The 26846-nt window shown below is 39.5% G+C and overlaps 1 protein-coding gene across 1 annotated transcript in view; it reads right to left on the reverse strand.

The window, feature by feature from the left end:
- The window catches only part of DPYSL5 (dihydropyrimidinase like 5), a 77593-nt gene extending 51397 nt beyond the window's left edge, over positions 1 to 26196 (reverse strand). The window contains exon 1 of the mRNA XM_044661006.1: positions 25923 to 26196. Within this exon, the coding sequence (XP_044516941.1) occupies positions 25923 to 26183 (261 nt within the window). The 5' untranslated portion in view covers positions 26184 to 26196. The remainder of the gene's footprint in view (positions 1 to 25922) is intronic.
- Positions 26197 to 26846: the final 650 nt, after the last annotated feature.

Here is a 26846-nt window from a genome sequence, read left to right on the forward strand (position 1 = left end):
AGGTCTCAGAGACTAAGGCTGTCCCAAGATGAAATACTTGGTTTGAAGCAACAGCTCGGTATTTCTTAGAAGATGGGTTCCAGTTCTCAGAAGCTGCCCCAAGATGATCTGATTGGTTAAGACTCTTGAGAGGAGCAGCATTCTTTGCCACTCTATAAAAGAGAGAAGACAGACTGTGACTGGTCTCTTTCTTTTCACATTTTTTTCCCTTGTGCTTTTTCTTCTTGAATATAACAGAGTCAGGGACTGAGGAAGGGAAAAAAAATTCTTCCCTTCCTACATTCCCTTCCAGAAGCCATTAGTGGCTGTAAGGGAAAAGAACAAGGAACCTAAGGATATGCCATAGTGTTGATGGACAGTGTTCCTAAAACCCAAATCCCACTTTTAGAAGAGTTCTCAAGTGTGATCCCCACGTTAAGAGTTCAGGGATCTGACCTCCAACTTGTGAGGGAAAAGGAGTTCCTGAGAACTTTACACAGGAACTAAGGCCATCTGTCTTATAATGTACAGTTTGACAGTTTCAGGATTGATGATACCCTCTAGTAATGTGGGATATATCTATTCTCTATCACCAATAAAATGAAATGAAATAGGGTCATACAAGGAATACAATCTTATTCCATTTTTTCCCCTTTCTGTAGCCCAAGGAAACAACAAGGGACTTTGATCTTGATATTAAGATGTTTTTCTGATTATATAGAAAACTCTTTTATTTCAAAAGCCTACACATGTCATCCTAAGTACTTGAGATATTCAGTCAGGGGCTGATGAAGGGTTGACGAGTACTTCTAAAGTGTGAGACATGTGGGCAATTATGAACCACTTGTCAGAGTTCACAGAGTACTGATGACTATAAATAGGATGAAAGCCATGTCCAGAGTAACACTACCATTTTATGGAAGAATCTCATTGAGATAGAATAATAATAACTGACATTTGTACAGCCTTAAAAGTTTTCTCAAAACACATTATGCCCATGATTTATTTCACTTGACCCTCACACAACCCAATGAAGTAGGTAATTAGAGGTATTATCTCTATTTTTACAAATGAGGAAACAATCTCAGAGATAGTGCCAATACTCACAGTTAGTGTGTGTCAAACCTGGGTCTTCCTAACAACAAGTCTGGTAGCATTCTGTCTCTAAGGCCACAATACCTCTTTATAAACCCAAAAGGCAGCATTGTTCAATGATATGCTGACTGACAGGTGAATTAACTGAGCCAAAGTCCTAGTTCTTGGGGCTTGGAGACTTGACACATCTCAGAAAAGACATAGCACAATGGAAGTTCAATTTCTTAAGGAGTTCAATTTCTTTCCCTTCCTTTTATCTCAATAACCAATAAAAAGGAAGGAAATCCTTACAAAAATAATTCTACATCATTCCAGAGGTTGGTACTGAAGTTATAGCAGTTCTTAGAAAAGCAGCTATCATACTTCATCAACATGAGGTTAATACAAATCCTGTTTTCATTGGGCCATGAGTTCTACTGGGATTTTATAACTAATTTGTTCCATATATGAAAGTTCTAATGTGAAGAATTCTCACTTTGACAGCCATCAAGGCTTCCCATTTAAGTGTTAGTTCTTTAGGCATGCCCCTTATCTATAAACAAAGAACACTGAAAATCACTGAGCTGCCACCAAAAGAAGAGCCCTGACGCCTTAATTTAAGTGTAGAGGAATGCCTACATCTTTATAAAGTCAATGGAAAATTTAAATTCTAGATACAAGGGGCAGCTGGGTAGCTCAGTGGAGTGAGAGCCAGGCCTAGAGACAGGAGGTCCTAGGTTCAAACCCGGCCTCAGCCACTTCCCAGCTGTGTGACCCTGGGCAAGTCACTTGACCCCCATTGCCCACCCTTACCAATCTTCCACCTATGAGACAATACACCGAAGTACAAGGGTTTAAAAAAAAAAACAAAAACAAAAAACAAAAAAATTCTAGACACAATTTTTCAGAACCCATTTATATGTATTACACGCTCATGCACCTCTTAGCTTATGAAGAGCTGAGAAGCACATACATAGCTGCCGGGAGGAGAAGAATTAGGGCAGGCTGCCTCAGTGGGCAGAGTAGCAGGATTTCAGGGGCACCAGTACATTTCCCAAGGCCAGTTAGCTGAAGCCTGAAATTCTGAAATGAAAGATTCATGCCTTTGGAGAAGACAGGAACGATTGAAATCTGCTTTCAGATTAAGATATCAATATTACTTTCTCTGTTTAAATAAATCAAAATACCCTAAGCTTAAATGATGCCATTTTTCTAACTTTGCAATGGAAGTTTATCTTTTGTTTTAGGGTTACTATAAAATGCCATTGGACTTGCTTAGGAGGGAGAATTCCATTTAGTAGGGGAAACTTGACCAGTTTGATCCCTTCCCCAAGTAGGAATGTCTGTATTGCCTCTGGCAAGCTTTGAAGAGTACCCTGTGTGTGTGTGTGTGTTTTCCATTCTAGTAGAGGGTAGAACCAGCATTTGAATATTGACTCCAAAGATTCTACCTATTATATCATGTTGTCTCTCTATGAGACCAGGAGGTAGCACTATGACTAAAAGGACTCATGGGAATGACTGCTCCACTATTCCAGAACATAATGAGATCATCTTCATCTCAGTAGATAATTCCATAAATGGCCAGCCAAAGAAACGTCTTTCTTTAGTAGTAGTCGCCCCTCTGCTGATCCCCACAGACTTAGGTGGCCTGGTCCTTGAATAACACATACATAGACCATTGCTATGGCTACAATCAATACTCTGCAGCTCAGTAGGACCTGTCAAGGCCAGCATGCCATAGACATAAACCTTGGAGAGCCAAAGATCCCCTCCTATACAATACTGTAGGAATAGGACACAACAGTTTTGATTCCAGCTGGCAAAAAACAATAACTCAGCTCGGACTAGGAATAAGGAAAGCAATATAGCATGGAGCCAAGGATGTATCTAATTACTTTGTCATGGGAATAACCTGGGTTTGTCCTTGTCAAGGGAGGTAAACCACCTTTACAGGTTTTCCAAACATAGAAACAAAAGGCAAAAACAACCCTCTCTCTCTTCTCCCTTCCCACTCCCATTAAAGTATGCAGAGTAACTGGTAAGAGGCACTTCACTGTTGAAATAAAAGGCTGTTTAATTGAAGTTCTGAAGAAGATGGTCAGGAAACTCTTATTTAAATCAACCCCAGGCAGCCAGTCAGTAGCATTGGTGAGGGGCAACATCCATTATTCAAGGGCCCTGGCTACAGGGTGTCAAGAGGCTTTTAGAAGGTTCATTGATTTAACAGCAACATAATTATAGGCTAAACCAGTAGTTCCCAAATTTTTTTGGCCTACTGCTCCCTTTCCAGAAAAAAATATTACTTAGTTCCCTGGAAATTAATTTTTTTTTAATTTTAATTGCAATTAATAGGAAAGATAAATGCACCTGTGGCCATCACTGCCTCCCTAGACTGCTGTAGCACCCACCAGGGGGTGGTAGCGCCCACTCTGGGAATCACTGAGCTAAACACTTTTAGATAAGGATGATGTCTCTATGTAAACTAGTAAAATCCAAGCACACACAAAATAGCCTACATTGGAAATGAAGAAGAGTAGAATCAACCAATGAACTGCCACAACGAATGGGGCTCTTTCTCTTATTCTTTCATCCCCCCCACCCCTAAACCTATGATGGATCTAGATTGGCCTGAGAGATTGTTGGGCGGGGATAGATCATACAAAGGCAGGGAACATGTTCAGTTCAATTTAATAAACATTTATTAGACATGGTGCTGAGCATAATGGCAGGCACTGTAGATACAAGGTCACAAATGAAACAGACCCTGCCCTCAGGGAGCATATATTCAGCTAGGGGAAAATAATAAATACAGGTAAATACAAAAACTACAAAAGGTATCTTTTTTTTGTTTGTTTTCTTTCTTAAAGTCTATGTTATAAGGAATGGCTGTCTAGGAGGCTGAGAGGGAGAGGGGAAAGGAAACGGGGAGGCAGACAGTGCAAAAATAAAAGATCAGGGGCAGCTGGGTAGCTCAGTGGAGTGAGAGCCAGGCCTAGAGACAGGAGGTCCTAGGTTCAAACCCGGCCTCAGCCACTTCCCAGCTGTGTGACCCTGGGCAAGTCACGACCCCCTTACCACTCTTCCACCTATGAGACAATACACCGAAGTACAAGAGTTTAAAAAAAAATAATAAAAAAAAATAAAAGATCAATGAAAATCAATTTTTAAAAAAATACAAGGTAATATAAGGAGGGATGGGCCCTAAAATTTTGGAGAGGATCTTTTAAAAGGTCTTATGCAGGAGGTAGTAATTGAGCTTAGCTTCAAAGGGAGCTCAAATTCTAAAAGTAGGTGAGAAAGGTGCATATTCCAGGCAGAGAGAGGAGAAAATACAGAAAATAACAAATAGGCCATTTTGATTGTCTCCCTTTTCTCCCCATATACACTTTGTCTTTTGAAACATATTTCTAGAGATTAGGTGAACATCAGCTATCTCTAAATTTCTTTTCCAGGGCCCCTGGTAGTGGGATCTCCTGTATCCGAAACCTAAGCAAAACTTCTCTGGGTCCAGGTGAATATATTTCAGAAGATCCCTGAGGGAGGAAGGCTGCCAAAGGTCCCTCTGTCTTCAGAAGTCTTTATAGGTTCTGACAGGAAGGGAAGAGGCAGGGAGGCAGGTTTCTGAGTCTCCTAGAAAAGAGGAACTCCTCACTTCCCTACTCCCTCAAGAAGATTTAGAAAATAGAGAAAGTCCCTATGGAGTGCCAGCAAGCTAGAATAAGTGCCATGGGACCAAGATGGAACTCCCTAAAGTTGTTCTACAGTGTAGACCATAGGAACCCATATCTAAAAATTAAAGCAAATGCAAGGACTCACTGTCACATGGAGAGAAATATTTAATATGTCCTTAAAAAATGGGGTGGATCTATTCAGCCTAGGACTCTCATCTTTCAGTGCTAGAGTCCCCATACAGCATACCCTGGGAGAGATGCTGAAATAAATATAAATAATATTCTAATACTATGCATATTTCTGTGACTATGTAAAGCATTTTCTCCACACACTGAAAGGAGTATTCTTAGCTTCTAGGAGATGGAACAACAGCACTTTCCCAGACACACAGAACCAGCTGGTTTGTAAAAACGACATCTTGTTCGATGTCATCAAACCATCCTGGCACTTGAATTTGCCAAAAAAAAAAAAAAAAAAAAGAGAGAGAGAGAGAGAGAGAGAGAGAAATAAAGAAAGAAAATTACTATGCCTCATTTACTTTCAGCATCTCTTCCATCTGGGCCTTGCATGGGGCCTGTGCTACTCAGTGCTGCAGTCCATCCAAAGCAAGGAGAGAGTTCAAAGACAGAAGGGCACCCAAGTGCCCACAGCTCAGGGACAGAGGGCTGAGCATGGTGTGAGCTTTTCATTACAAAGCTAAAATTGAGAATTTGGCTGTGGTTATAAAATCTTGGGATAAAGCATTCTGGGCCTTTTCTCCAATCCAGAATGATTATCGCCACTGCAGAGAATCCAATTTAAATTCATTGTGTTTGATACAAAGCCAGAGTATAGAAGAAGCTGTCTCTTGACATGCAGTTACTATGGAAACAGGATATGATCCTCAAAGGTAGCTATGCAGCCAGGAAAAAAAATGGTTGACCGTCTGAGAAAGGAATGGGTCTGTGGAAATTGCTTAGAAATAAAGCCTTGAAGAAAGGTCCTTTGTCATGATGCCTCTTCTAGCCAGGTCCCTTTCAGAAGAAGAAAGAAAAAGTCTAAAATCAAATGAGCACCTGTAGGAATATTTCTAATAAAATCCCAGGCTAATGGATATTCCTAGAAAGAAGATGGTTTATCAACAAGCTGCTGGAATGGGATTTGAGTACTCATACTTTGAACAGAAGCAACTGGAGCTCAGAAAACAAAAGGGCTGGGTGTATAGATTTGGGAGTCACCTGTCTAGAGATGACAACTAAACCCATGGGAGCTGATGAGGTCACCAAGTAAGAGAATGCAGAGACAAAATGAGGAGAGCCCAGTTCAGAGCAGTGGAATGCATCCACACAGAGATGGAATGAATTGGAAGATGAATAAGTAAAGGAGGCTGAAGAGATTTCCTCTTAGAAAGGTAGGATGATAATCAGGAGAGAGCAATGTCACAAAAACCCAGAAAAAAAGAAGGCATCCAAGAGAAGAAAGTGGTCTACAATGGCAAATATATCAAAGAGATCAATAAAAAATTATTTAGACTGACTCCCACTTCTCCTGTCTCATGTTAGGAGGGGAATTATGAGGCTCAAATGAGATAATGGATGTAAAGCACTTAATGTGCTCTAAAAATGACAATTACTAAGCAACAGTCACCAGGTTTCTAATTTTCTACTGAACTCCTGCTCAGTTCAAGCAAGGTTTATAAAACAAAAGAGGAGTATGCTGATAAATGTTTAACAATCAGGCTGAGGGGAGGGGAATATGAGTATACATTTTTAGATTTAATCTGCATTATTAATACTTTCTTGAGCCTAGATAATCGACAGAATAAGCCAAGCCCTGAATTTTTGATTTCTGAGATGGAAATGCCCACACTGAAAATCTTGACAATTGCTTGAGAGCTCCCCTTAAAGCTGGCCCTTGGACACCACTGAATGCTATCCATTCAAACCACTTTTTCCTAGAAGGTCTAATGTTCTTTTTTCCAAAGCAGCATAAAAAAAATCAAAGTCCTAATTAACATTGTCTGCTGTCTTTACTCCTCCTTACTCTGCCTCACCTTTAAATATTTTGGTGGACCTGTGAGTTATCCCCTAGGAGCTGTGGGTTATGTCTTCCCAGATATGCTCTGAATGTGAACCCATTTCCTGAAAGTTAAGTCCAGAAACTGTGAGTTATCCCCTTTGCTAAACATGCTCTGAACTTGAACCCATTTCTCTCTGGACTCTGTAGGTACTTATGGGAGAATGTACTCCTGGTTTGGGGTGATGCTTTGTATCCACTGTTCTTACCATACCACCTGAGTAAATACCCATTACTAAAAGCTAATTAAGTCTGGATGGCTAATTGATATTAACTGACAATCACATTGGGAAAAGTATATTGGTGAGGGGTTTGGGAGATATAGCATTAGAAAATGATCTCCAAAACTTTTGGGTTATCCCTGGAACCAGAGGGGAAAAGATAGCTAGTTTCTCTCTAGGGATCCAATTTCCCGGTTTGAGAGGGTTTTGGGAGAGTGAACTCAGAGCTTATTTTCCTTTTAGGAAGGAAAGAAGGGGAGAGGCGAATCATTTATTATTTGGGTGACTTATTTGATGCATCCTTAAATTAGTAGCCTGGCCAAAGATTCCAACTCTATTGTTGTAAAAGAATCATCTCTGTGTTGGAACATTTTTTTTGTGTGTTTTATCATCAGGTTATGTATGTACTTGTATGTAGGATTAGGTCCTGGCCAGAGGGAGGGACTGTCAAGTTATCAGAGTTTCTTATAGACTAAGATCTTTTAAAAGCCATTTTAGGGAAAGATACCACCAGTAACCTTGACCAGGAAAGCAGATTTTCTGGAGAAGATGCTGTGAGGATCATTATGATTCCAGATTGCCCAACAAGATGACAGCCATAGAGGATATCCCCAGAAATTAAACACTACATCATGAGACTGTGAGTGAGCCTTTGGATATTAGGAACTGAATTGTGGGGGGTTGAGACCACCATCTACTTCTGTCCTTCCCATTCTTCATTGTAAAAACCTTGTGCCAAAAAAGGAGAATGTTCCCTAATGGTGCCTTGTCAATGTGCCTAGCTATTATTTTTTTTTTTAAACCCTTGTACTTCAGTGCATTGTCTCATAGGTGGAAAAGTGGTAAGGGTGGGCAATGGGGGTCAAGTGACTTGCCCAGGGTCACACAGCTGGGAAGTGGCTGAGGCTGGGTTTGAACTTAGGACCTCCCGTCTCTAAGCCTGACTCTCACTCCACTGAGCTACCCAGCTGCCCCCTTAGCTATTATTTTTAATTTGTTAAGAAACATTAAAATGTAGTTAGGCCTTCCATAAAATGTACAATATTGTTGGGCTCTTATACACCCTGGTGAGACAATTCTGAAATGTGTGCATTCACACACACACACACACACACACACACACACACACACACACAATTCATTGGGGAGAATTAACATGTCTCCCAAAGAATCAGAGTTATGGGGGAATTGTGTGAATTTAACATAAATTTGTATTCCTCCTCTTTCCTTTCTAAAAGGAAAGTTTTGAAAATCCAATGGATTAAGAACATGGCTTCCTGGCATCGCGGAAGATGCTTGTCTCTTGCTCCACATGACTCCTAGCATCCGGAAGACTGGCCTCTGATCCAGACTAAGGTCAAGTGTGTCCAACGAGGGAAACCCAGAAAAAGTGACATCACTGGAGTTATAAGTTAGGGATCAAGGAAGCAGCCTGGCCTCTTTTTGGCTTTCCTGGTGGGGCAATGTGGGTGGTCTCTTTGCTAGAGAACAGAGACAGAGGGGAGCAGTAAACCTAGATTAGCTATGTGACTGGCCGTGTCATTATGTGCCTTTTCTCTCTCTAACCCACTTTCACAATCTAATAAATAATTATAAATTAATATAAGTCTTCAGAGAATTTTAATCCTAACAGCTTTAAACAATTTAAACATTTCTTTGAGGGTAATTCTTTACTTCTTCATAATTCCTTGTTTGTATTGTGTTTCAGCGTCCCAGGCATTCATTACTCATCTGAGCATGCATAGAAAAGGGCCATACTTTTCCCTTGACTGTGTATTGTAGAAAGGGCACTGGACTAGAGAGACAGAAAAACCTAGATGTTAGCCCCAACTTGACCGTGTACTAGACATTGGAACTATTAAAAAGTAAAATTTTTTACAGCTGAAGATGACTGCAGGGATTATATATGAATCAATACATATAATGTTAATTGTAGCCCTTTCCAACCCTGAGCTCCAAACCATGCTCCTGTGTACTAGCCATCATTCTTTTCCTCTTCCATTTCTTTCCCGTGGCTATCTTGAATTCTGTCCCTAGGATGACTTCTTGGCCACCATTTCCAAACCATATTGCCTAAATTCTAGCCTGGTCAACATCTTCATCCTCTTCATTTCCTTCCCCTGATAACCTTGGAATCTGTCCCTGGAACCACTCTGACTTCAAAAGGTAAGCTGTAAGCTTTTAACTTTACATTGTCCCAAACCAGTCCTTTTTATCACTTCTTAGCCACCATTTTCCCCAAACTATGACTTTTTGCCCACCCTCCCCACACCATACTCCTCTGCCACTTTATTAAAAAAAAAACAACTCCATAAATGCTTTCTCAATTCATCTATCACTAATCATGAGCTATATGCCAGACACTGTGCTAGGTGCAGGTAATAATACAAAGACAAAATAGCAAAATAATTTGTGCCCTCGAGGAGCTTATATTCTCCTGGGGGGATATAGTATATACCTAGTCCAACCATATCATTTTGCAGGTGAGTTAAATGAGTCTCAAGGACTTGTCCAAGATCAAACAGCTAGTTAGTATGGGCTAGACTAGAGCAATCAATTAATGAAGCAAAGTGAATATTAATCACTTTCCATGTACAAGGCCTATGCTCAGGGCTAAGATAGTAAATAAAGTAAAAACGTGGCTCCTGCCCTCAAGGAACTTATGTTGTGATGAAGACTCAGAGGCAAACACCTATTTAAATATAATATATAAGACATATAGACATATCTATCTATCTGTCCATCTGTCTATGTATCTATCCATGTATATGTCTGTCTGTCTTTCCATCTGTCCTTCCATCTGTCCATCTCTGTCTCTGTCTCTGTATCTCTCTCGTAAATGAGAGGGACCTGGAGCCCAAAGATCCTTGGCCTTCATTCCTGAACACTTTGCACTATCTTTGTGTATCCCCAGGATGAAGAGACAGCATGGTGGAGTGCATACGGGCCTTGAAGATAGAAGTCTTGGGTTCAAAGCCCACCTCTGACACATACCATTTATGTATGTCTCAGACTTGGACAAGTCATTTGTCATTTCAGTGCTCTAAGGCAACTCTCTTAGACTATAAGTGGCAGACTTTCCCCACCTAGGAGTTTCCTATATCAGTGAAATCAGAGGTCTACTCCTTATGCCTTTGCCTATCCCTATCCCTATTCTCATGATGATCAGGAAGAATGAGTTTAAACTCTTACTTTCTGTCTTAGTAACAACTCTAAGAGAGAAGAACAAGAGATAGACAAACAGGGTTAAATGACTTGCCCACGGTCACACAGCTAGTTGAAGTGTCTGAGGCCAGATTTGAAACCAGGTCCTCTCAATTCCCAGTCTGGCACTCTACACACTCTGCTCCTTAGCTTCCTCTAGCTAGATATTTGATTATAAATAATAATAATGATGATGATGATGATGATGACGATACACAAAAATAAAGCAGAAGAAGAAAATGGAAGAACAAAGCCAATGGATGGGCACAACTTGGTCAAGGGCAGACAGAAGGCAGAAAGAGAGGGACAAAGAAAACAGTTCAGAATAGGAGGATGAAGTAATTTGGGACGATAGTCTTGGATGTGAAGAAATTTGGTGCAATGGGTCAGAGTAATGGACTTAGTCAGAAAGACTAACATTGGAAGCTTGCCTCAGATGCTTTCAAGCTGGATGATCCTAGGAAAGTAACCTCACTGAATCCCAGTTTTCTCCCCTGTAAAATGAGGATAATTATATCACCTACCTTCCAGGGTGGTTGTGAAAATCAAAGGAGATACCATAGAGAAAGTGCTATATAAATGTGAACTATTACTATTAGGAGATGAATAATCAGTTTATGCCATGGCGACACAGTGTTCTGGCTGCCCATGCTGAGTTCCCTGCTGGCTACTCTAATTATTACAGAGGAACTATTTTGATACTGGTGGCTTAAACATCTTTTGACATGAAACTCAGGCTACATTATCTGACAAAAAGTATAATTTCTTTGGCAAAACCTTGTTAAAATATACTTTCTTAAGCTGAACTCTGAGTAATGGAAAACCCAGTAACATTTACCAGATACATAAGGAACTGATTCAAATTCAGAAGGGCCATCCCCCACTTGACATGTGGTCAAAGGATGTGAATAGGCAGTTCTCCAAGGAAGAAATGTTAACTATCAATAGTCATATGAAGAAATGAAAATTAAATCAACTCTGAGGTTCCTCCTTCATACCTAACAGAGTGGCAAAAATGACAAAAAGGGAAAATGACAAATGCTGGAGGGATGGCAAAAAAATGGGCACATTAATATGGGTGGAATTGAACAACCATTCTGGAAATTATTTTGGAACTATGCTCAAAATGTCACTTCACTGTACAAACTTGCTCAACTTAGAAATACTAAGACTAGGTTTATTTTCCACAGAGAAGAGGAAAAGGACTTGTATATTTTAAAATATTTATAGCAACTCTTTCAGGAGTGACAAAAAACTTGAAAATTAAATGGTGCCAGTCAATTGGAGAATAGCCAAACAAATTATGGCATACAAATGTAATGGAATGCTATTGTATCGCAGGGAATAATCCCAAAAGGGATGGTGTTTCAGAGAAATTTGGAAAGACTTGAATGAATTAAAACATTGTGAAGTAGGGGCAGCTGAGTAGCTCAGTGGATTGAGAGTCAGGCCTAGAGACGGGAGGTCCTAGGTTCAAATCTGACCTCAAACACTTCCCAGCTGTGTGACCCTGGGCAAGTCACTTGACCCCCATTGCCCACCCTTACCACTCTTCTACCTATGAGCCAATACACAGAAGTTAAGGGTTTAAAAAAAAAGCATTGTGAAGTAAGAGAACCAGAACAGCTTATACAATAAAAACAAAATTGTAATGACAAATAATTTCAAAAGACTTAAGAACTGATAATGATGTATTTTACCCATCTCCTGACAGAGAGGTAATAGACATCTATGTATAGACCTCCCAGGCTGTGACTCCTTTCTTGGATTTCATCTAGCATGAATTTCTATAATTTCGTTCATTTTAAAATAAAAACCCTGACCAACTTCTGTCTTTCCTTCCTTCCACTTACCTTCCATTTTAGAATCAATACTGTATATTGGTTCCAGGGCAGAAGAGCAGTAAGGGCTAGACAATGGGAGTTAAGGGATTGCCCACGGTCACACAGCTAGGAAGTATTTGAGGCCAGGTTTGAACCCAGTACTTCCCCATCTTTAGGTCTGGTGCTCTGTCCACTAAGCCACCTAGCCAGCCCTATATTTTCTTTTTAGTTGCTATTCACTTTTCTATATTGCATCTACTTTCTATGGCTATAATGTCTAGGTTGGTGGGCAAACTAGACAATTTTTTCCTTCCTCTTTTCTTTTTGGTTTAAAACTTTTTTGAAAATATTTGCAAGACTAGGTAAATAAAAGCTTAGGAGATTGTTAGGTGAATTCCACCTCTGGCTAGGGACCTGTCATTTCTATCTTTTAACATGTTCCAGAAATCCAAATCTTGTTTTCAGACACGATCTTCTTAATCAACTGTTTATTTCCTAAGTTTCCCTTTTTTTTTCTCATGAAATCCTTACCTTTGATTGGGACCATCAATTAAAAAGCTGTAGTTCTTAAGAATTTATAAACCTTAGAAAAAAATTTTTTACATCTTTCTGGTAATGTCATTTGTACCCACATGAATGAAAAAAAAAGCAGGTAGTAGTTGTCTGGTTTTACAAGTCTTGGGAAATTCTCTGTTGGATAACTGCATACCTGTCTTAGTCCCAGGAAGAAAACAGACTCTCGATGGTCACTAAAGATTTACTAAAAAGCTGCTTCAGTATTCCATGGCAGGAAGCCACCAACCACCACTGCTCATCTCTTCTTCCCATGTGATATCACACTTAATGAAGCTTATGGATGCATATCATTATTCCCTAGGAGGATACACAGTTTCTTCATTCCTAAGGGCGTTAGCTTCTCTTTGCAAGAGCCTCATCTCTGGTGCTTAGTTCCATGGAGTCAGTGATCCTTTTCTCTTTCTCCTTTGCATCACAAAATCGAGACTGCAGGTAGAGTGGTTTGGGGGCAATGATGAGGTCTAAGCTATGACAACTTCCTCTGTGGATGACTAAAGAGGAATGAAAGCTAAGTATGTTCATGAATCAAGAAGTCAGGCTGTTCGAGGACCCAACTAAATAAATATTGGAATCCCCAAGCACAGGGTAGGTCAAGTAAGAATAAAGAAGAAAACTCACAGGCAGGAAGGACAATATATAAGTTTTTTTTTAGTTTTGTAGGTATGCTTGTTTTTATTTACATCTAAAATCAAAGGCTGAATGTTCTAACTAAAACCTGCATGGCTTTATGGGCTGATAATCAACTCTATGCAAATATCTTTTATTCTATGAATTTGGAAGTGGTATAGACACTGTAGGTTTTGGCAGCAATTGCAGTGAGAATTGTTAGAAAAACGATAGTAGATTGCATTTATAATAGTGTTTAGGATTAGGGCAGCTAGGTAGCACAGTGGATAGAGCACTAGGCCTAGAGGAACTGGGTTCAAATGTGACCTCAGAAGCTTCCTAGTTTGTATGACCCTGGGCAAGTCACTTAACCTCAATTGCCTAGCCCTTATTGCTCTTTCTGTCTTAGAATTGGTACTAAGAGAAGGGAAGGGTTTAAAAAAATGGTGTTTAGGTTTTCAAAGTGTTCTCTCAAAAGCCCTAACATAATATAAGTAGGTAATATAAGCATTTCTATTCCCATTTTGCAAATGGGAAACTGAGGCTCAGAGAAGCGACTTGCTCAAAGTCGCAAAATTAATAAATATAGGAGAGAAGACTCAAGTCTGGATCTTTTACTTTTGAGCTCAGAGCTCTTTATATAAGATATTTGTAAAGCTTTTACTTAGCACAGTGCCTAGAACATAATAGATGCTTAATAAACTTTGCTGATAACTATAAGTCTGAAAAAAGATATATAATATATGGCATATTTAAGCTCACAATTATGGCATATGTTATCTCATTTGATCTTCACAACAATCCTATGAGGCAGATACTACAAACATCCCTTTTTTGCAGATGAAAAAACTCAGAGAGAATAAGTGATTTGCTCAGGGTCAAACAGATAGGTACCCCAGCAGAATTCAAATCCAGATCTTCCTGCCTCCAACTCCACCCCCACCACCCATTGACTAACCTTTACATTGATGCCTCTTGGTGACTACAGGTTAAAGTGTGTCCACAACTATGCCCAAAGGACTAAAAAATTGTGTATACCCTTTGATCCTGTAATACCATTGCAGGGTCTGTATCCCAAAGAGACCATAAAAAAGGGGGAAAGACCTACTTGCACAAAAATATTTATAGCTGCTCTTTTTGTGGTGGAAAAGAATTGGAAACTAAAGGGACGTCCATCAATTGGGGAATGACTGAATAATGACTGTGGCATATGTTGGTGATGGAATACTATTATGCTATAAGAAATGAGATGCAAGATGATTTCAGAAAAAGCTGGAAAGATCTTCAGGAACTGATGCAAAGCGAAATAAGGAGAACTGGGAAAACATTGTACACAGTAACAGCAATATGGTGGAATGATCTGATAAGACTTAGCTACTCTCAGCAATACAGTGATCCAGGACAATTCTGAAGGATTTATGACAAAGAATGTTATCTACCTCCAGAGAAAAGAACTGAGGGAGTCAGATGCAGATCAAAGCATATTATCTTTCCCACTAGTTCATTTAGTTTTATTTTGGGGTTTGGTTTTATATGAGTATTCCCTTACAAAAAAGACCAATATAGAAGTATGTTTTGCATGATAATATATGTATAATCCAGATCAAATTGCTTACCGTCTCCGAGAGCAGGGAGGGAGAAGGAGGGAGACAATATGGATCTCATAATTTCAGAAAATGAATGTGGAAAATTGTTATTAGATATAATTGGGAAAATAAAATATTTTTGAAGAAAAAAAAAGAAAGTATGTCCAAGTAAAAGCAGCTTCAAAGTGAAACATAGGCCCAAGAATATATAATCTCTAGATAAAAACAAATGGCAGCTATATGGCTTCCTATTGAGCTCATAAGAATCAAACATCTAAGAACTATATCTCATGATCTATACTGAGCTTCTTAAACTCAATGAAATAATTTGATTCTGATATTTATCCATACCTATAGAATCACAAAAAATTTTTTGGACGAGTCCTTTAGAATGATCTAAAACAAACTCAATGCTTTATGGGTAAAGAAAATGAAGCCCAGGATAAGTGACTTGTCTAAAATCACACAGCTATCCCAGTGGCAATGTCCACACTAGAAATCCCAAGATGTTATAGTGGGAAAAGGCAATGGCTCTATTGCTAGATGACCTGGTTTAAATCCCATCTCTTATTGTTTATTACTTGTACAATATTGGACAAATCACTTTCCCTCCCTGGCCTCAAAGTCCTTATCTGACAAATGAATGGGTTAGAGCAGGTGGCCTCTAAAGTTCCTTCCAGCTCTCTTTCTATGATCTTAACTGCCAGTACTCAGTTCTTCATATTACTGGACTAGAGGAAATCTAAGATTTTTTCTGACACTAAATTCTATGATCTTATGTTTTCTATCTCTGACACTCTTAAGAGCTGTGTGACCTTGGATAAATCATGTAACCTCTTTGAGTTTCCCCTTCCTCGTTTATAAACCAAGAATACAAATACCTGTTCTGTCTGCCTGAAGAAAGTGCTTTACAAATCTTCAAAAGCTATGCAATCTGAAATACTATTGTAGTTTAGAGGCAGTATAGCACAGTGGTTAGAAGACCAGTCTCAAAGTCAAGAAGACCTGAACAGTAGTCCCCCTGTTGATATATATTGGTTCTATGACAAATCCCCAAACACAATGTCTAGAGTATTTGTTGCTGTTAGGTTGTTCCAATAGTGTCAGATTCTTTGTGACTCATATTTGATTTTTTGGGCAAAAAAATTGGAGTGGTTGGCCATTTTTCTTCTCCAGCTCATTTTCCAGATGAGGCAAACAGAGTAAAGCAACTTACCCAGGGTCCCACAGCTAGTATCTGAGGTCATATTTGAACTTACGAAGATAAGACTCCCTGATTCTAAGCTCAGTGCTCTATGCACCATGCCACCTAGCTGCTCTGAGTCTGGAACACTAAAAAGTGGCTAATTAGTGATTGTTGACTGACAATGTCTTAGGGCTCTCTAGGCAGCTCTTTAAGGTTTTAATTCGTTACAGAAAAGATGCCTACCTGCAATGGAAAGAAGGTGGTCACTATACCAGTGAAATCACAAATGTTTATTCCCTCTGTCCCTTATTGGTATTTTTTCTCTTACCTTTTAAGACAAGAGTGGCAAAGGGTTAGGCGATCTGGATTATGTGACTTGCCCAGGACCACACAGCTAGGAAGTGTCTGAGGCCAAATTTGAACCTAGGTCCTCTTGACTCTGGGCCTGGCACTCCATCCATTGTGCTACCTAGCTGCCTCTCATTATTGTTTTATTACTTACTAAAGGATGATCACTGGCATTAGGCACACCCCTCTGAAGACATTGCCTTCCATCACTTCTACAGGGACTGATTCTATAGTCTCTCTGCCTGTCACATGCCAGTGTCTCAGTCTCAAGAAGCTCTTCTAGGTGCCTTCTAGAGGCAATGTGCAATACTAGAAAGAGTATTAGGTTCTGAAGTCAAGAGATCTTGGGTTTGAATCTTGGTTCAGCCTTTTCTTAACTATTCATTTCACCATTTTAGACTGTCTCCTCATCTGTAAAATAAAGAGGTTGGATTGATGGCCTTTAAGGTCCCATCCATCTTGGAATCCAAGCAAAATCATCTAAACCTTTAATTAGCAGAGGCAGATGAATGCCTTTTCCCCTGGTTCTGTCCTTAGCAAATGAAAAAAAGCTCTTAATACAACTTAATACGTAGATAAAGCATCTGACTGATATTAAAATTGCATCCTCGGGGGGCAGATGGGTAGCTCAGTGGAGTGAGAGTCAGGCCTAGAGACAGGAGGTCCTAGGTTCAAACCCGGCCTCAGCCACTTCCCAGCTGTGTGACCCTGGGCAGGTCACTTGACCCCCATTGCCCACCCTTACCAATCTTCCACCTATGAGACAATACACCGAAGTACAAGGGTTAAAAAAAAATTAAAAAAAAAATTGCATCCTAGATTGGGATATGAAGGCGTGGTTTGTACAAAGCTAATAGGGGCCTTTATTAGATAAGAAGTAATGAATCATCCAGTTCTGAATAAATATAGTGACTATGAACCAGGGATTCTGATCTGGAGTGCCGGGTTCATTCATCAAAGAATTCTTTTAGTTATTGAACTGTCCTAATTACTTAGCTTCTCTGTCACACTTGCTACTGGTTTCTCAGGGACGTGCAGCTGTTACCACATAAAGTCACTTGTGCCCATTCAATTGGAAAGCTGTGGGTTGATTGAAAGGGTAACAAGCCCGCCATGTGTGGCCCTGTGACTTATAGGGGGAAGAGTTATTTATGGGGGTGAGGAAAAAGTCAAATGGGAAACAAAGATTAATAGGCAGGGAGGACCCTTTATGTCTCATCCCTAAAGAGAGGAAAAAGTTAACTGGGAATTTAAAAGACAGAAGGAAACCTTGGCAAAACATCAAAAATGCCTGGAATTTCAAATCCTAGGAAAAGAAAAAACAGGAAACAATGAAATAAAGGAATTTAAGAAGAGCAAACTGTCTTTGGAAAAATCCCTCTTCTACAGGAAACTTTTCTTAACCCCTCTTAATTCATGTGCCTTCCCCTTCTCTTTTTAAATTTATTTACCCTGTACTGTATATAGCTTGTTTGGACCTTTTGTTTGTTTGCTTTTCCTCCTATTAGACCACAAGTTCCTTGAGAGCAAGGGCCGTTTATTGCCTCTCTGTATCCCTAGAGCTTAGCACAGTGCTTGGCACATGTCATTGTTCAGTTATTTTGGTCATGTCCAACTCTTCATGACCCCATTTGGAGTTTTCTTGGTAAAGATACTGGAGTGGTTTCCCATTTCCTTCTTTAGTTCATTTTACGGGTTAAGTGACTTGCCCAGGGTCACACAGCTAATAGGTATTTGAGGCTGGATTTGAGCTCAGAAAGATGAGTCTTCTTGACTCCAGGCTCAGCACTCTATCCACTGTGCCATCTAACAGCTCCTGGCACATAGTAGGTGCTTAATAAATGTTTAATGACTGACCAATTGGCATAGGAAAGGTTACCTTTTCAAAGGATAAGTGGCATTCTTAATGAGAATATTAAAAAAAGATGATTAAGATCACAGATCTGGATATGGAAGAGACTTTAGAGGTAATCCATGCCAATCTTGTCTTTTTACAGATAAGGAAATATATAGAAGCCGAGCCAGGTTAAATAGTTTGCTCTCCATCATGTAAATTGTTGAGTGATAGATTTTAAAAACCTAAATGCAAAACTTGACATTAACTGTTAAGTTAATCAAAGCAGGATGAATAAAGCTCTTCCTTCCTTCCTTCCTTCCTTCCTTCCTTCCTTCCTTCCTTCCTTCCTTCCTTCCTTCCTTCCTTCCTTCCTTCCTCTCTACTCTCTCTCTTTCTTTTTCTCTCTCACTTGTAATCTGTGGCAATTGAGGAATAGTAGTTCACATTTTTACCTTTCTTTATACTTCAATAATGATCACAGTGCCTGGTGCATAGTAGGTGCTTAATAAATTCTTGTTGATTAAGTGACATTGATTTAAGTGCTTTCCTCTGACTTACAGATCCCGATGACTTACAGAGTGTAAGTACTGTTATCTCAATGATAAGAAAATTGATGTTTAGATAATCCAAAGGAACTGCCCCAAGTCACAGTTAATAAGTGACTAGGTTACAAGCTGCAGACAGAGTTACTGTGTCAGACTCACACTCACATAATCATTCAATCAGAGGTTTAGCGCTGGGAGGCACTTTCAAGGTCATGTATTCCAACCCCCTTATTTATGCTAGGCTGTTGCCTGTTACCGAGTGTCTTTTTGTGTCAAAGTAGGTAAGTAGAACGATAGCATTTATTATTTACCTTTTATTTCAACTCTTCTAATGATGAGTTGGTACAGACATACATACATATAATTTTTAAGGAAAATAATAGCAGCTGACATTTATATGGCACTTCAAGGTTTGCAAAATGCTTTATAAATATTAATCTCATTTGGTCCATAAATCCTATTTTATGGATGAGGAAAATGAGGCAGACAGTTTATGTGACTTACCCAGAGCCACATAACTAGTGTCTGGTGTCTGACTGGATTTGAACTCAGATCTTTCTGATGTCAGACTGTAAGACCCGAGCTCTACCTACTGAGTTACCTAGATGCCTTCAAGCTAGTGCCAGAGTAAAGGATGATGAATATCTTGGGAAAGGAAAACTGTTCAAGAGAAATCCTTGATGAGGAAAAAGAGTTAAAGATCCATTTGGAGTCTGAGGCACACGGTTTTCACCTGGTTTTCTTGCAGCTCTGCTTGTGGATGCCAAGTTAATAAGAATAGTTTAGGGACCATAGAATTCAAAACTTCACTGATTCTTCTGTTATAGACAAGAAAAACTCCACTCATAATGGAACTGATCTATCTTTCTTAGCCAATCACCTGGGTGAGCTTTCCTTGAGATTATCATTCTATTCTAAATAGATGCTTAAAAATGAGCGAACACTTTAATGGGTCACTAGTAGAATACTGGGTTACCAGTGGCCTTTTAAATATTTCATGTGGCAAGTACTTAGCATCAACATTTCAGGGAAAGCCTAAAATGAATAAACCCGGGAATAGAGGACACAGAAATGCACTTTCTCCAGGGTCACTTTCAGCAGCTTACCGTGAAAATTTCAAACAAAAAGAAAAATAATCAAAATAACAAGGGATAATAAATTCAACGAGTAAGAGGGGAACTGGTCTGTCTCTGCTTAATAGAAATCAACAACCATCAAGGACAATAAATAACTTAATTTCTAGGATTCTGTAAGATTTGTAAAGTACTTTCTTTATGACAACCTTGTGAGTTGCAAGCTTTTATTATGCCCATTTTAGGAACAAGGAAATTGAGGCTTAGTGAAGGTGTGATGTGCCCAGGATCACACAGCCAGTAAAGGGTCTCTGAGTCAGAACTGGAATCCAGATCTCTCTTGGCTCTAGGTCCAGTGGTCTTGTTACAAGAAGCATGCTGTCTCTTTAATACAAAGAAAGCTAGGGTACCAGAAGGATTCTGTATTATCTACAGTCCCCATGATAGGACAATGGAATTGTATTTGTTTGTTCACTTAATTAACAAACATTTGAGTACCTACTTTGCATAAAGTAGCATAAAGGATTCAAAGTTAAATAAAATGTGATTCCTGCCTTTGAGGAGTTTATAATCTAGTAAGAAGGAATTATCTCCTACAAGAACACAGATAAATCTACTATAATGTGCTATGGGGTCTCATTGTTGTTCAGTCATGTCCCACTCCTCTTTGTGACCCAATTTGGGGTTTTCTGGGCAAAGATACTTGAGTAACTGGTTTGTCATTTCCTTCTCCAGCTCATTTTACAGATGAAGGAACTGAGACAAATGAGGTGAAGTGACTTGCCCAAGGTCACATAGCTAGTAAGTGAAGAACTGAAGGCTCTTCTCAGGTCTTCTGACTCTAGAACCAGTCACTCTATCCACTGCAGTGCCCTGGGCCATGAGAGAGATCCAGATTGCTATGGAGATGAAAAGGAAGCAGATAAGGCAGCTATTTAAAGAAACTTTTATGAAAGAAGAGCTAGTATAACCCTTCATTTGATACAAAAGGAAACCAGGGACTAGAAAATAATCAAATGACTTGTCCATGGTTCCCTAGTTAGTGGCAGAAAGAGCGCAGGCTCATATTTGTTCAATGCTCTTTAGACTATGTTACCCCATTAACATTTCAGATCACAAATTCTCTAATATGGGACCATTTCCTCCTTAGTACATAGTCAAATCTTGCCAATTCACATAATTAAAAATTAGGGACTAAAAACACTGAATAAATAAAATTCATTTTTATGATCATCTCTGCAGAGCATAATATCTATAACAACAATCTCTTCTATCAGTAAATATTTTACATATTGAGAAAAGATTTCCCAGATATGGGAAATATAGGTAAAAGATAGTAATGGCAATTAAATTTTTTTTAAAAGCATGATCAATTCTGCATTCTCTTAACTGCAATGTAAGACAAGTACATGGTACAACCGGGATGATCCCACAGAGAAGAACAGTGAGTGAAGAAATTAGCAGCAAGATCCCTGCAGTCATTTTGTTCACACAAAAGAGTATTTAACACTAATAGCAGGATTTGACTGGCAGCCACCAAGAAAGGTTTACCATTCTGAAAATATTCATGAGGTTCTGAGACTAGATAGTATGGAGTCATGATAGAATTGATGCTAAGATGTCAGGTTATCTAGCACAAAAGGAATAAAGACACATTCATTTCCTCCCCAACTTAAATGCAGTTACAGCTAAAGATGTAATAAAGGGCTCTTATTAAATATTCATTTTAGTTCAAAGAAGGTTTGACTCTCCTGATTTTTTTTCTGATGAAGAGGTCCTTTGAAATATATAGGATTTCTTTTAGTTTCAAGTGACACTTGCTAGCCTACTTGAAAACAACACTTTGGTTCAATAATAACCCAATGTTTAATAAACTCAAGAACATAAACTACTGGGAAGCCTTCCTATCCAACAAAAATGGCCAGCAAACTGGAAATCATTATTAGAGAATAGATTTGGACCTGGCCTCATTTCCAAATGAATATGAGACCCTAAGTTTATAAAAAGGGATAATATTTATTTAAAAAACAAAAACAACCTTTAGATAGAAGGTAGCACCCCCAGGATCATATAGAACAGGGGTCGGCAACGTATGGCTCTCGAGCCATATCTGACTCTTTTGAGGGCCAGATATGGCTCTTTCTGCAGGAGCCATAAAGTCAATTTTTTTTTTCAGGCGCTGTTACAGGAGCGCGCACTGTGAGCACTGTACGGCTCTCACGAAATTACATTTAAAAAAATGTGGTGTTTATGACTCTCACGGCCAAAAAGGTTGCCGACCCCTGATATAGAACATCATCTCCCCTGTTTTACATTCAAAGTGTTTCATAACTTCCCTTCCCCTATCCTCTAGCCTTTACAAGTGTTTCCAAGTGTTCTTACATCCTGCACTCCTGCCCTCCCGACATATTTTGCAATCTAGTGATGTTGGTCTCTAGTATCCTTGCTGTTCTTTTAAATTTTATCTTATTTTATTTTTAAACCCTTACACTGTGTCATAGAATCAATACTGTGTATTGGTTCCAAGGCAGAAGCATGGTAAGGGCTAGGCAATAGGGGTCAAGGGTCAAGTGACTTGCCCAGGGTCACACAGCTGGGAAGTGTCTAAGGTCAAATTTGAACCTAGGACCTCCCGTCTCTAGGCTCTCAATCTGCTGAGCCACCTAGCTTCCCTTTCCTGGTCTTTGCTATTGTTTAAACAAGATACTCAATCTCCCAACACTGGGCATTTTCACTGGCTGCCTTTTCCCCTCTGGCATGCTCTCTCTGAACTTCTCTTTCTCCCAGCTTCTATCAAGTCTCAGCTGAAACCCTCAACTTCTAGAATAATCCCCTTCCCAACCTCCCTTAATTTCCCTGTTGATTATTAACAATTTATCCAGCTTCACAGAGTAAGCTTGTTTGTGGTTGTTTGCACATTGTCTCCCCCATTTGACTGTGAGCTCCTTGAGAGCAGGAACTGCCTTTTGCCTTCCTCTGTACCCTTAGAGCTTAACAGAGAACCTGGCACATAGTAGGCAATTAATAGATGTTTATTGATTGACCGACCTTTCACAACCATGACTGAGGGAGAATTCTTAACAAAACAAGGAGAGGTGGTCATAAGAGAGAAAATAAGATAATTCAACTACATAAAATATGAAGGCTTTTGCATAAACAAATCAATGATGGTAAAATAAGAAAGGAAATGGTCAAGTGGAGAAAATCTTGATATTAAACTCTGGTTTGGTTTTTGATTCAATAAAAATATAATATTTAGGTTTGGTTTGGGGGGTTCAACAAAGAAATGCAATTTATTCTAGCTTATAGTTTACAATCTAATTTCTATCGTTTCCCTGGATAGAATACACTTCTGAACATTTTGGAAACTGTTAGGTTGGTGGAGGTGTTGCTCATATGTTCTAATTCCCCTGCCAAAAGTTTCAATATTAAGCTCCAAATGTCATCAAAAGTCACGGAAATAAACAGCTGTGCCTTGAATACTATGATTTTGAGCACCAATATGCATAAATGGCCTTGCATGGGTAGCTGCCCTCCAAGGAGCAAGAAGCCCAACAAAATGAAGGTTATGTTTTAAATATTGTGTGTGGAGAAGCCCTATACAAAGGCAAAGGGTTCACTGGCAATACGAAGTTGAACATTTTCCATGAGACCTTGCTATCTATCAGTGATGTGCTGAATTTAAAAGCCAGCCTATCCTTTGAGAAACTGGCAGGCGGTGTGAGATTACTGCAGCATCGGGCTCTCGATCCAATGTCTATAAGGTAATGAAGTTATCTACAAATGTAGATGTGTTTGTGTATGAATATATATAATATGTATGTAATACATGAACAGTGAGTTGGGCCAAGAACTGAATAGGAGGAGGAGAGAAGATTCAATTCGATTTGGGAAATGGCAAGCATTTTCAGTTATCCCTTGAAAAAGCAGAGACTTTCGCTTTCCTATTTGTATTTTTAGGGCTTAGCATGGCGCTGTAGACACAGTAAGTACTCAATGAATACTTCATTCATTCATTCATTCATTCATTCGTTCGTTCGTTCGTTCGTTCGGTTCATTCAATCCTAGGCTGTTTCCTAACAAAAAAGCCCATCTTTTCAACATCCTTGTTGTCCTGAGGATGTTACATAGCTGCAAATTACTGAGCACCATGAATCTTAGAGAATCAAAATTGTAGGTTACCTAAAGTGTCATGTAGAGACATAGAGCATATTGCCAATGATGACTTATTTACAAGGTGTGGCATCCAAGACATCCAAGACTGGAAAAGGGAGTGAACCAGATGTGTGGAACAAATGAGAACATATATGTATACACACAAGAATATGTATGTACACATGTGTAAACATGCTGACAAGTTTGCATATCTATATATACTGTTTTATACATTTTAAAATGCTTTATCAACATCATGATCATTGTTATTCAGCAAGAAAGAAGGCATAGTCTGATATTGCACTGGTATGTATGTACAGAATACTAAAAAGACCTAAAGACAGAGTTTCAATTTTTTGATTGATCTTCTGCAAGGACACAAATAAGAATTGCACAGAATGAAGAATGGGTTCCAGTCTGTGGCAGGAGAGGGGAGCCTCCACCCTAGTGAAATCAGAGTCTCTTTGAAGTGCCAAGCTGCCTAGCATTTAGCATTCTCAAGTATTTGTTGTTCCAAGTATTTAGACTTGGAAATGAAATACAGTCATATTCTTGATCGGGTTCCATTAGTTTTGTCAATCTAGAGCAGTGGTTCCCAAACTTTTTTGGTGTACCACCCCCTTTCCAGAAAAAATATTACTTAGTGCCCCCCATCACATACTATCACCACCCCCTTACAGTTATTCACTGTCCCCAAATGCACCTGCAGCCATAACTGCCCCCCGGATCACTGCAACACCCACTTTGGGAATCACTGATCTAGAGGTTAGGATTAATATAAGAAATCAGGTTATGATCTCTTTTGTCTATCTATATCTATTTCTGTATCTATCTGAGTTACCTCTCTTTCTGTAGCCATCCATCCAACCATCCATCCATCTATCCTCTTCTCTCCTCTCCTCTCTTCCTCCCTCCTTCTCCCTCTCTCTCCCTTCCTCCCTCCTCCCTCTCCCTCTCTCTCTCATATATAAAATAGGTCTTTCTTGATCACCATGCATATTGGTTCCCTACACCAGTGAAATCATATGTTCATTCCATAAAAAATTACATGTATACCTCCTCCACATATCCCCACACATTACAAGTGATGGTATATATTTTTTTTTAACCCTTGTACTTTTGGTGTATTGTCTCATAGGTGGTAAGGGTAGGCAATGGGGGTCAAGTGACTTGCCCAGGGTCACACAGCTGGGAAGTGGCTGAGGCCGGGTTTGAACCTAGGACCTCCTGTCTCTAGGCCTGACTCTCACTCCACTGAGCTACCCAGCTGCCCCAATGATGGTATATTTTTATTCAGGAATTAATTACTTATGACTTAACTGTACAAAAGCAATTCAGATCCAGTTCAGTAAATGTTAGATGTTGTTAGTGCCACAATCCATTCAAACTAAAAATAGAGCTTAATAGCATTTTGTGAGACTGTTTTTAAAGGATAATGATGAATGACAATGAGAAACATTGATCAAAATTCCAATTTCTAGTCTCCAAAAGAAGTGCAGATAACTCACTGAAAAGGAGACTGAAACCTTCTATGAATTTTATATGTACATATATATATTCATCTATTCTATACCTTAAAAAGCAAAGAAATCTTCCTCCTCCCCTACCCAACCTTCTCAATTTGTATTGTCCTCCCAAAGCTTTATCATATATGAAAATTAGTCTGGGGTCATAGCCAAGCACTCAACCTGCAAGGCTAATTTACTTTGCTCCCTCTCTCTTCCCACAATTTCCTCAAAGGCTAAAAGGATACTAATTGAAATAATTTTAAAAGTCATTCTGAAAAGTAAATTCCTCAAAATAGATATGGCTATTCTCTCCCTCCCTTGGGCACAGTAAATGAAGTGCTCAAATTCCAAGGGCCCTCCCAGATTTACTAACAACACTAAGAAATCACCATATTTTCTTGGTCCCAACATACTACTTTTTCCAAGAGCAGAATGAACCAAAAGAGTCCACCCAAGCAATGCCAACATTACCTTCGTTCCATGGTAAAAATCATCCACACAGGTAGCATTCATAAAGGTCTGGTGGAAATGAGTGCTGGTATCTATGCCCCCAGGAATCACCAATTTTCCAGTTGCATCTATCACCTTGGCTCCTCCTGGTATCATGAGTTCTCTTCCCACCTGCTGAATGATGCCGTTTTCAATATAGACGTCAGCCTCATGGGTGCAGTCATCATTTACTACCTTGCCTCCTTTGATGAGAATTCTTACACTGGCTGAATTGGCAAGCATTTTCCTAAGGAGAGAACATATCACACATTAAAGTTCTTTCTCAGGGACAGTCAGATCACTCCATTCCCCATCATGGCAAAACACTGTCCCCAAGTCCTGGATAGATAATATCTAGCAAACTATGAGGAAGGAGCAAGACTTGGTTGCTTGGAAATTATGACATAACCATACTAAAGTATGCTATGCCATAACAGGGGCCATATAGACCAAGTCAAAAGGCAGTCAGACTCATTACATTTTTTTTTCTTTTTCTTTTTTTCAAACCCTTACCTACTGTCTTAGCATCAATACTCTGTTTTGGTTCCAAAGGAGAAGGGTAGTAAGGGCTAGGCATGGGAGGGGGGTTAAGTGACTTGCCCAGGCTCACACAACTAGGAAGTATCTGAGGCCAGATTTGAACCCAGGACCTCTTGTTTTTGGGTCTGGCTTTCAATCCACCGAGTCCCTCAGCTGCCCCCAGACTCATTACATTTCAGCTGAACCCTTTGGTTTCCAGACAAGATGAGTTGGCTGGGGCTCCCATTAAGAATTAAATCTCATTAGAAGCTTTGGGGGCCCTGAGCTGCTACTGGTAGATTCCTGCTGTGAGGAGCCTAAAGACACTAAGTGAGCTCTCCATTCCACACAGGAGTAGGGTCATGGTTTGCTGAGATTAGGTGATCT

This window comes from Gracilinanus agilis, chromosome 2 (genome assembly GCF_016433145.1).
Source record: "Gracilinanus agilis isolate LMUSP501 chromosome 2, AgileGrace, whole genome shotgun sequence".
Taxonomy (NCBI): domain Eukaryota; kingdom Metazoa; phylum Chordata; class Mammalia; order Didelphimorphia; family Didelphidae; genus Gracilinanus; species Gracilinanus agilis.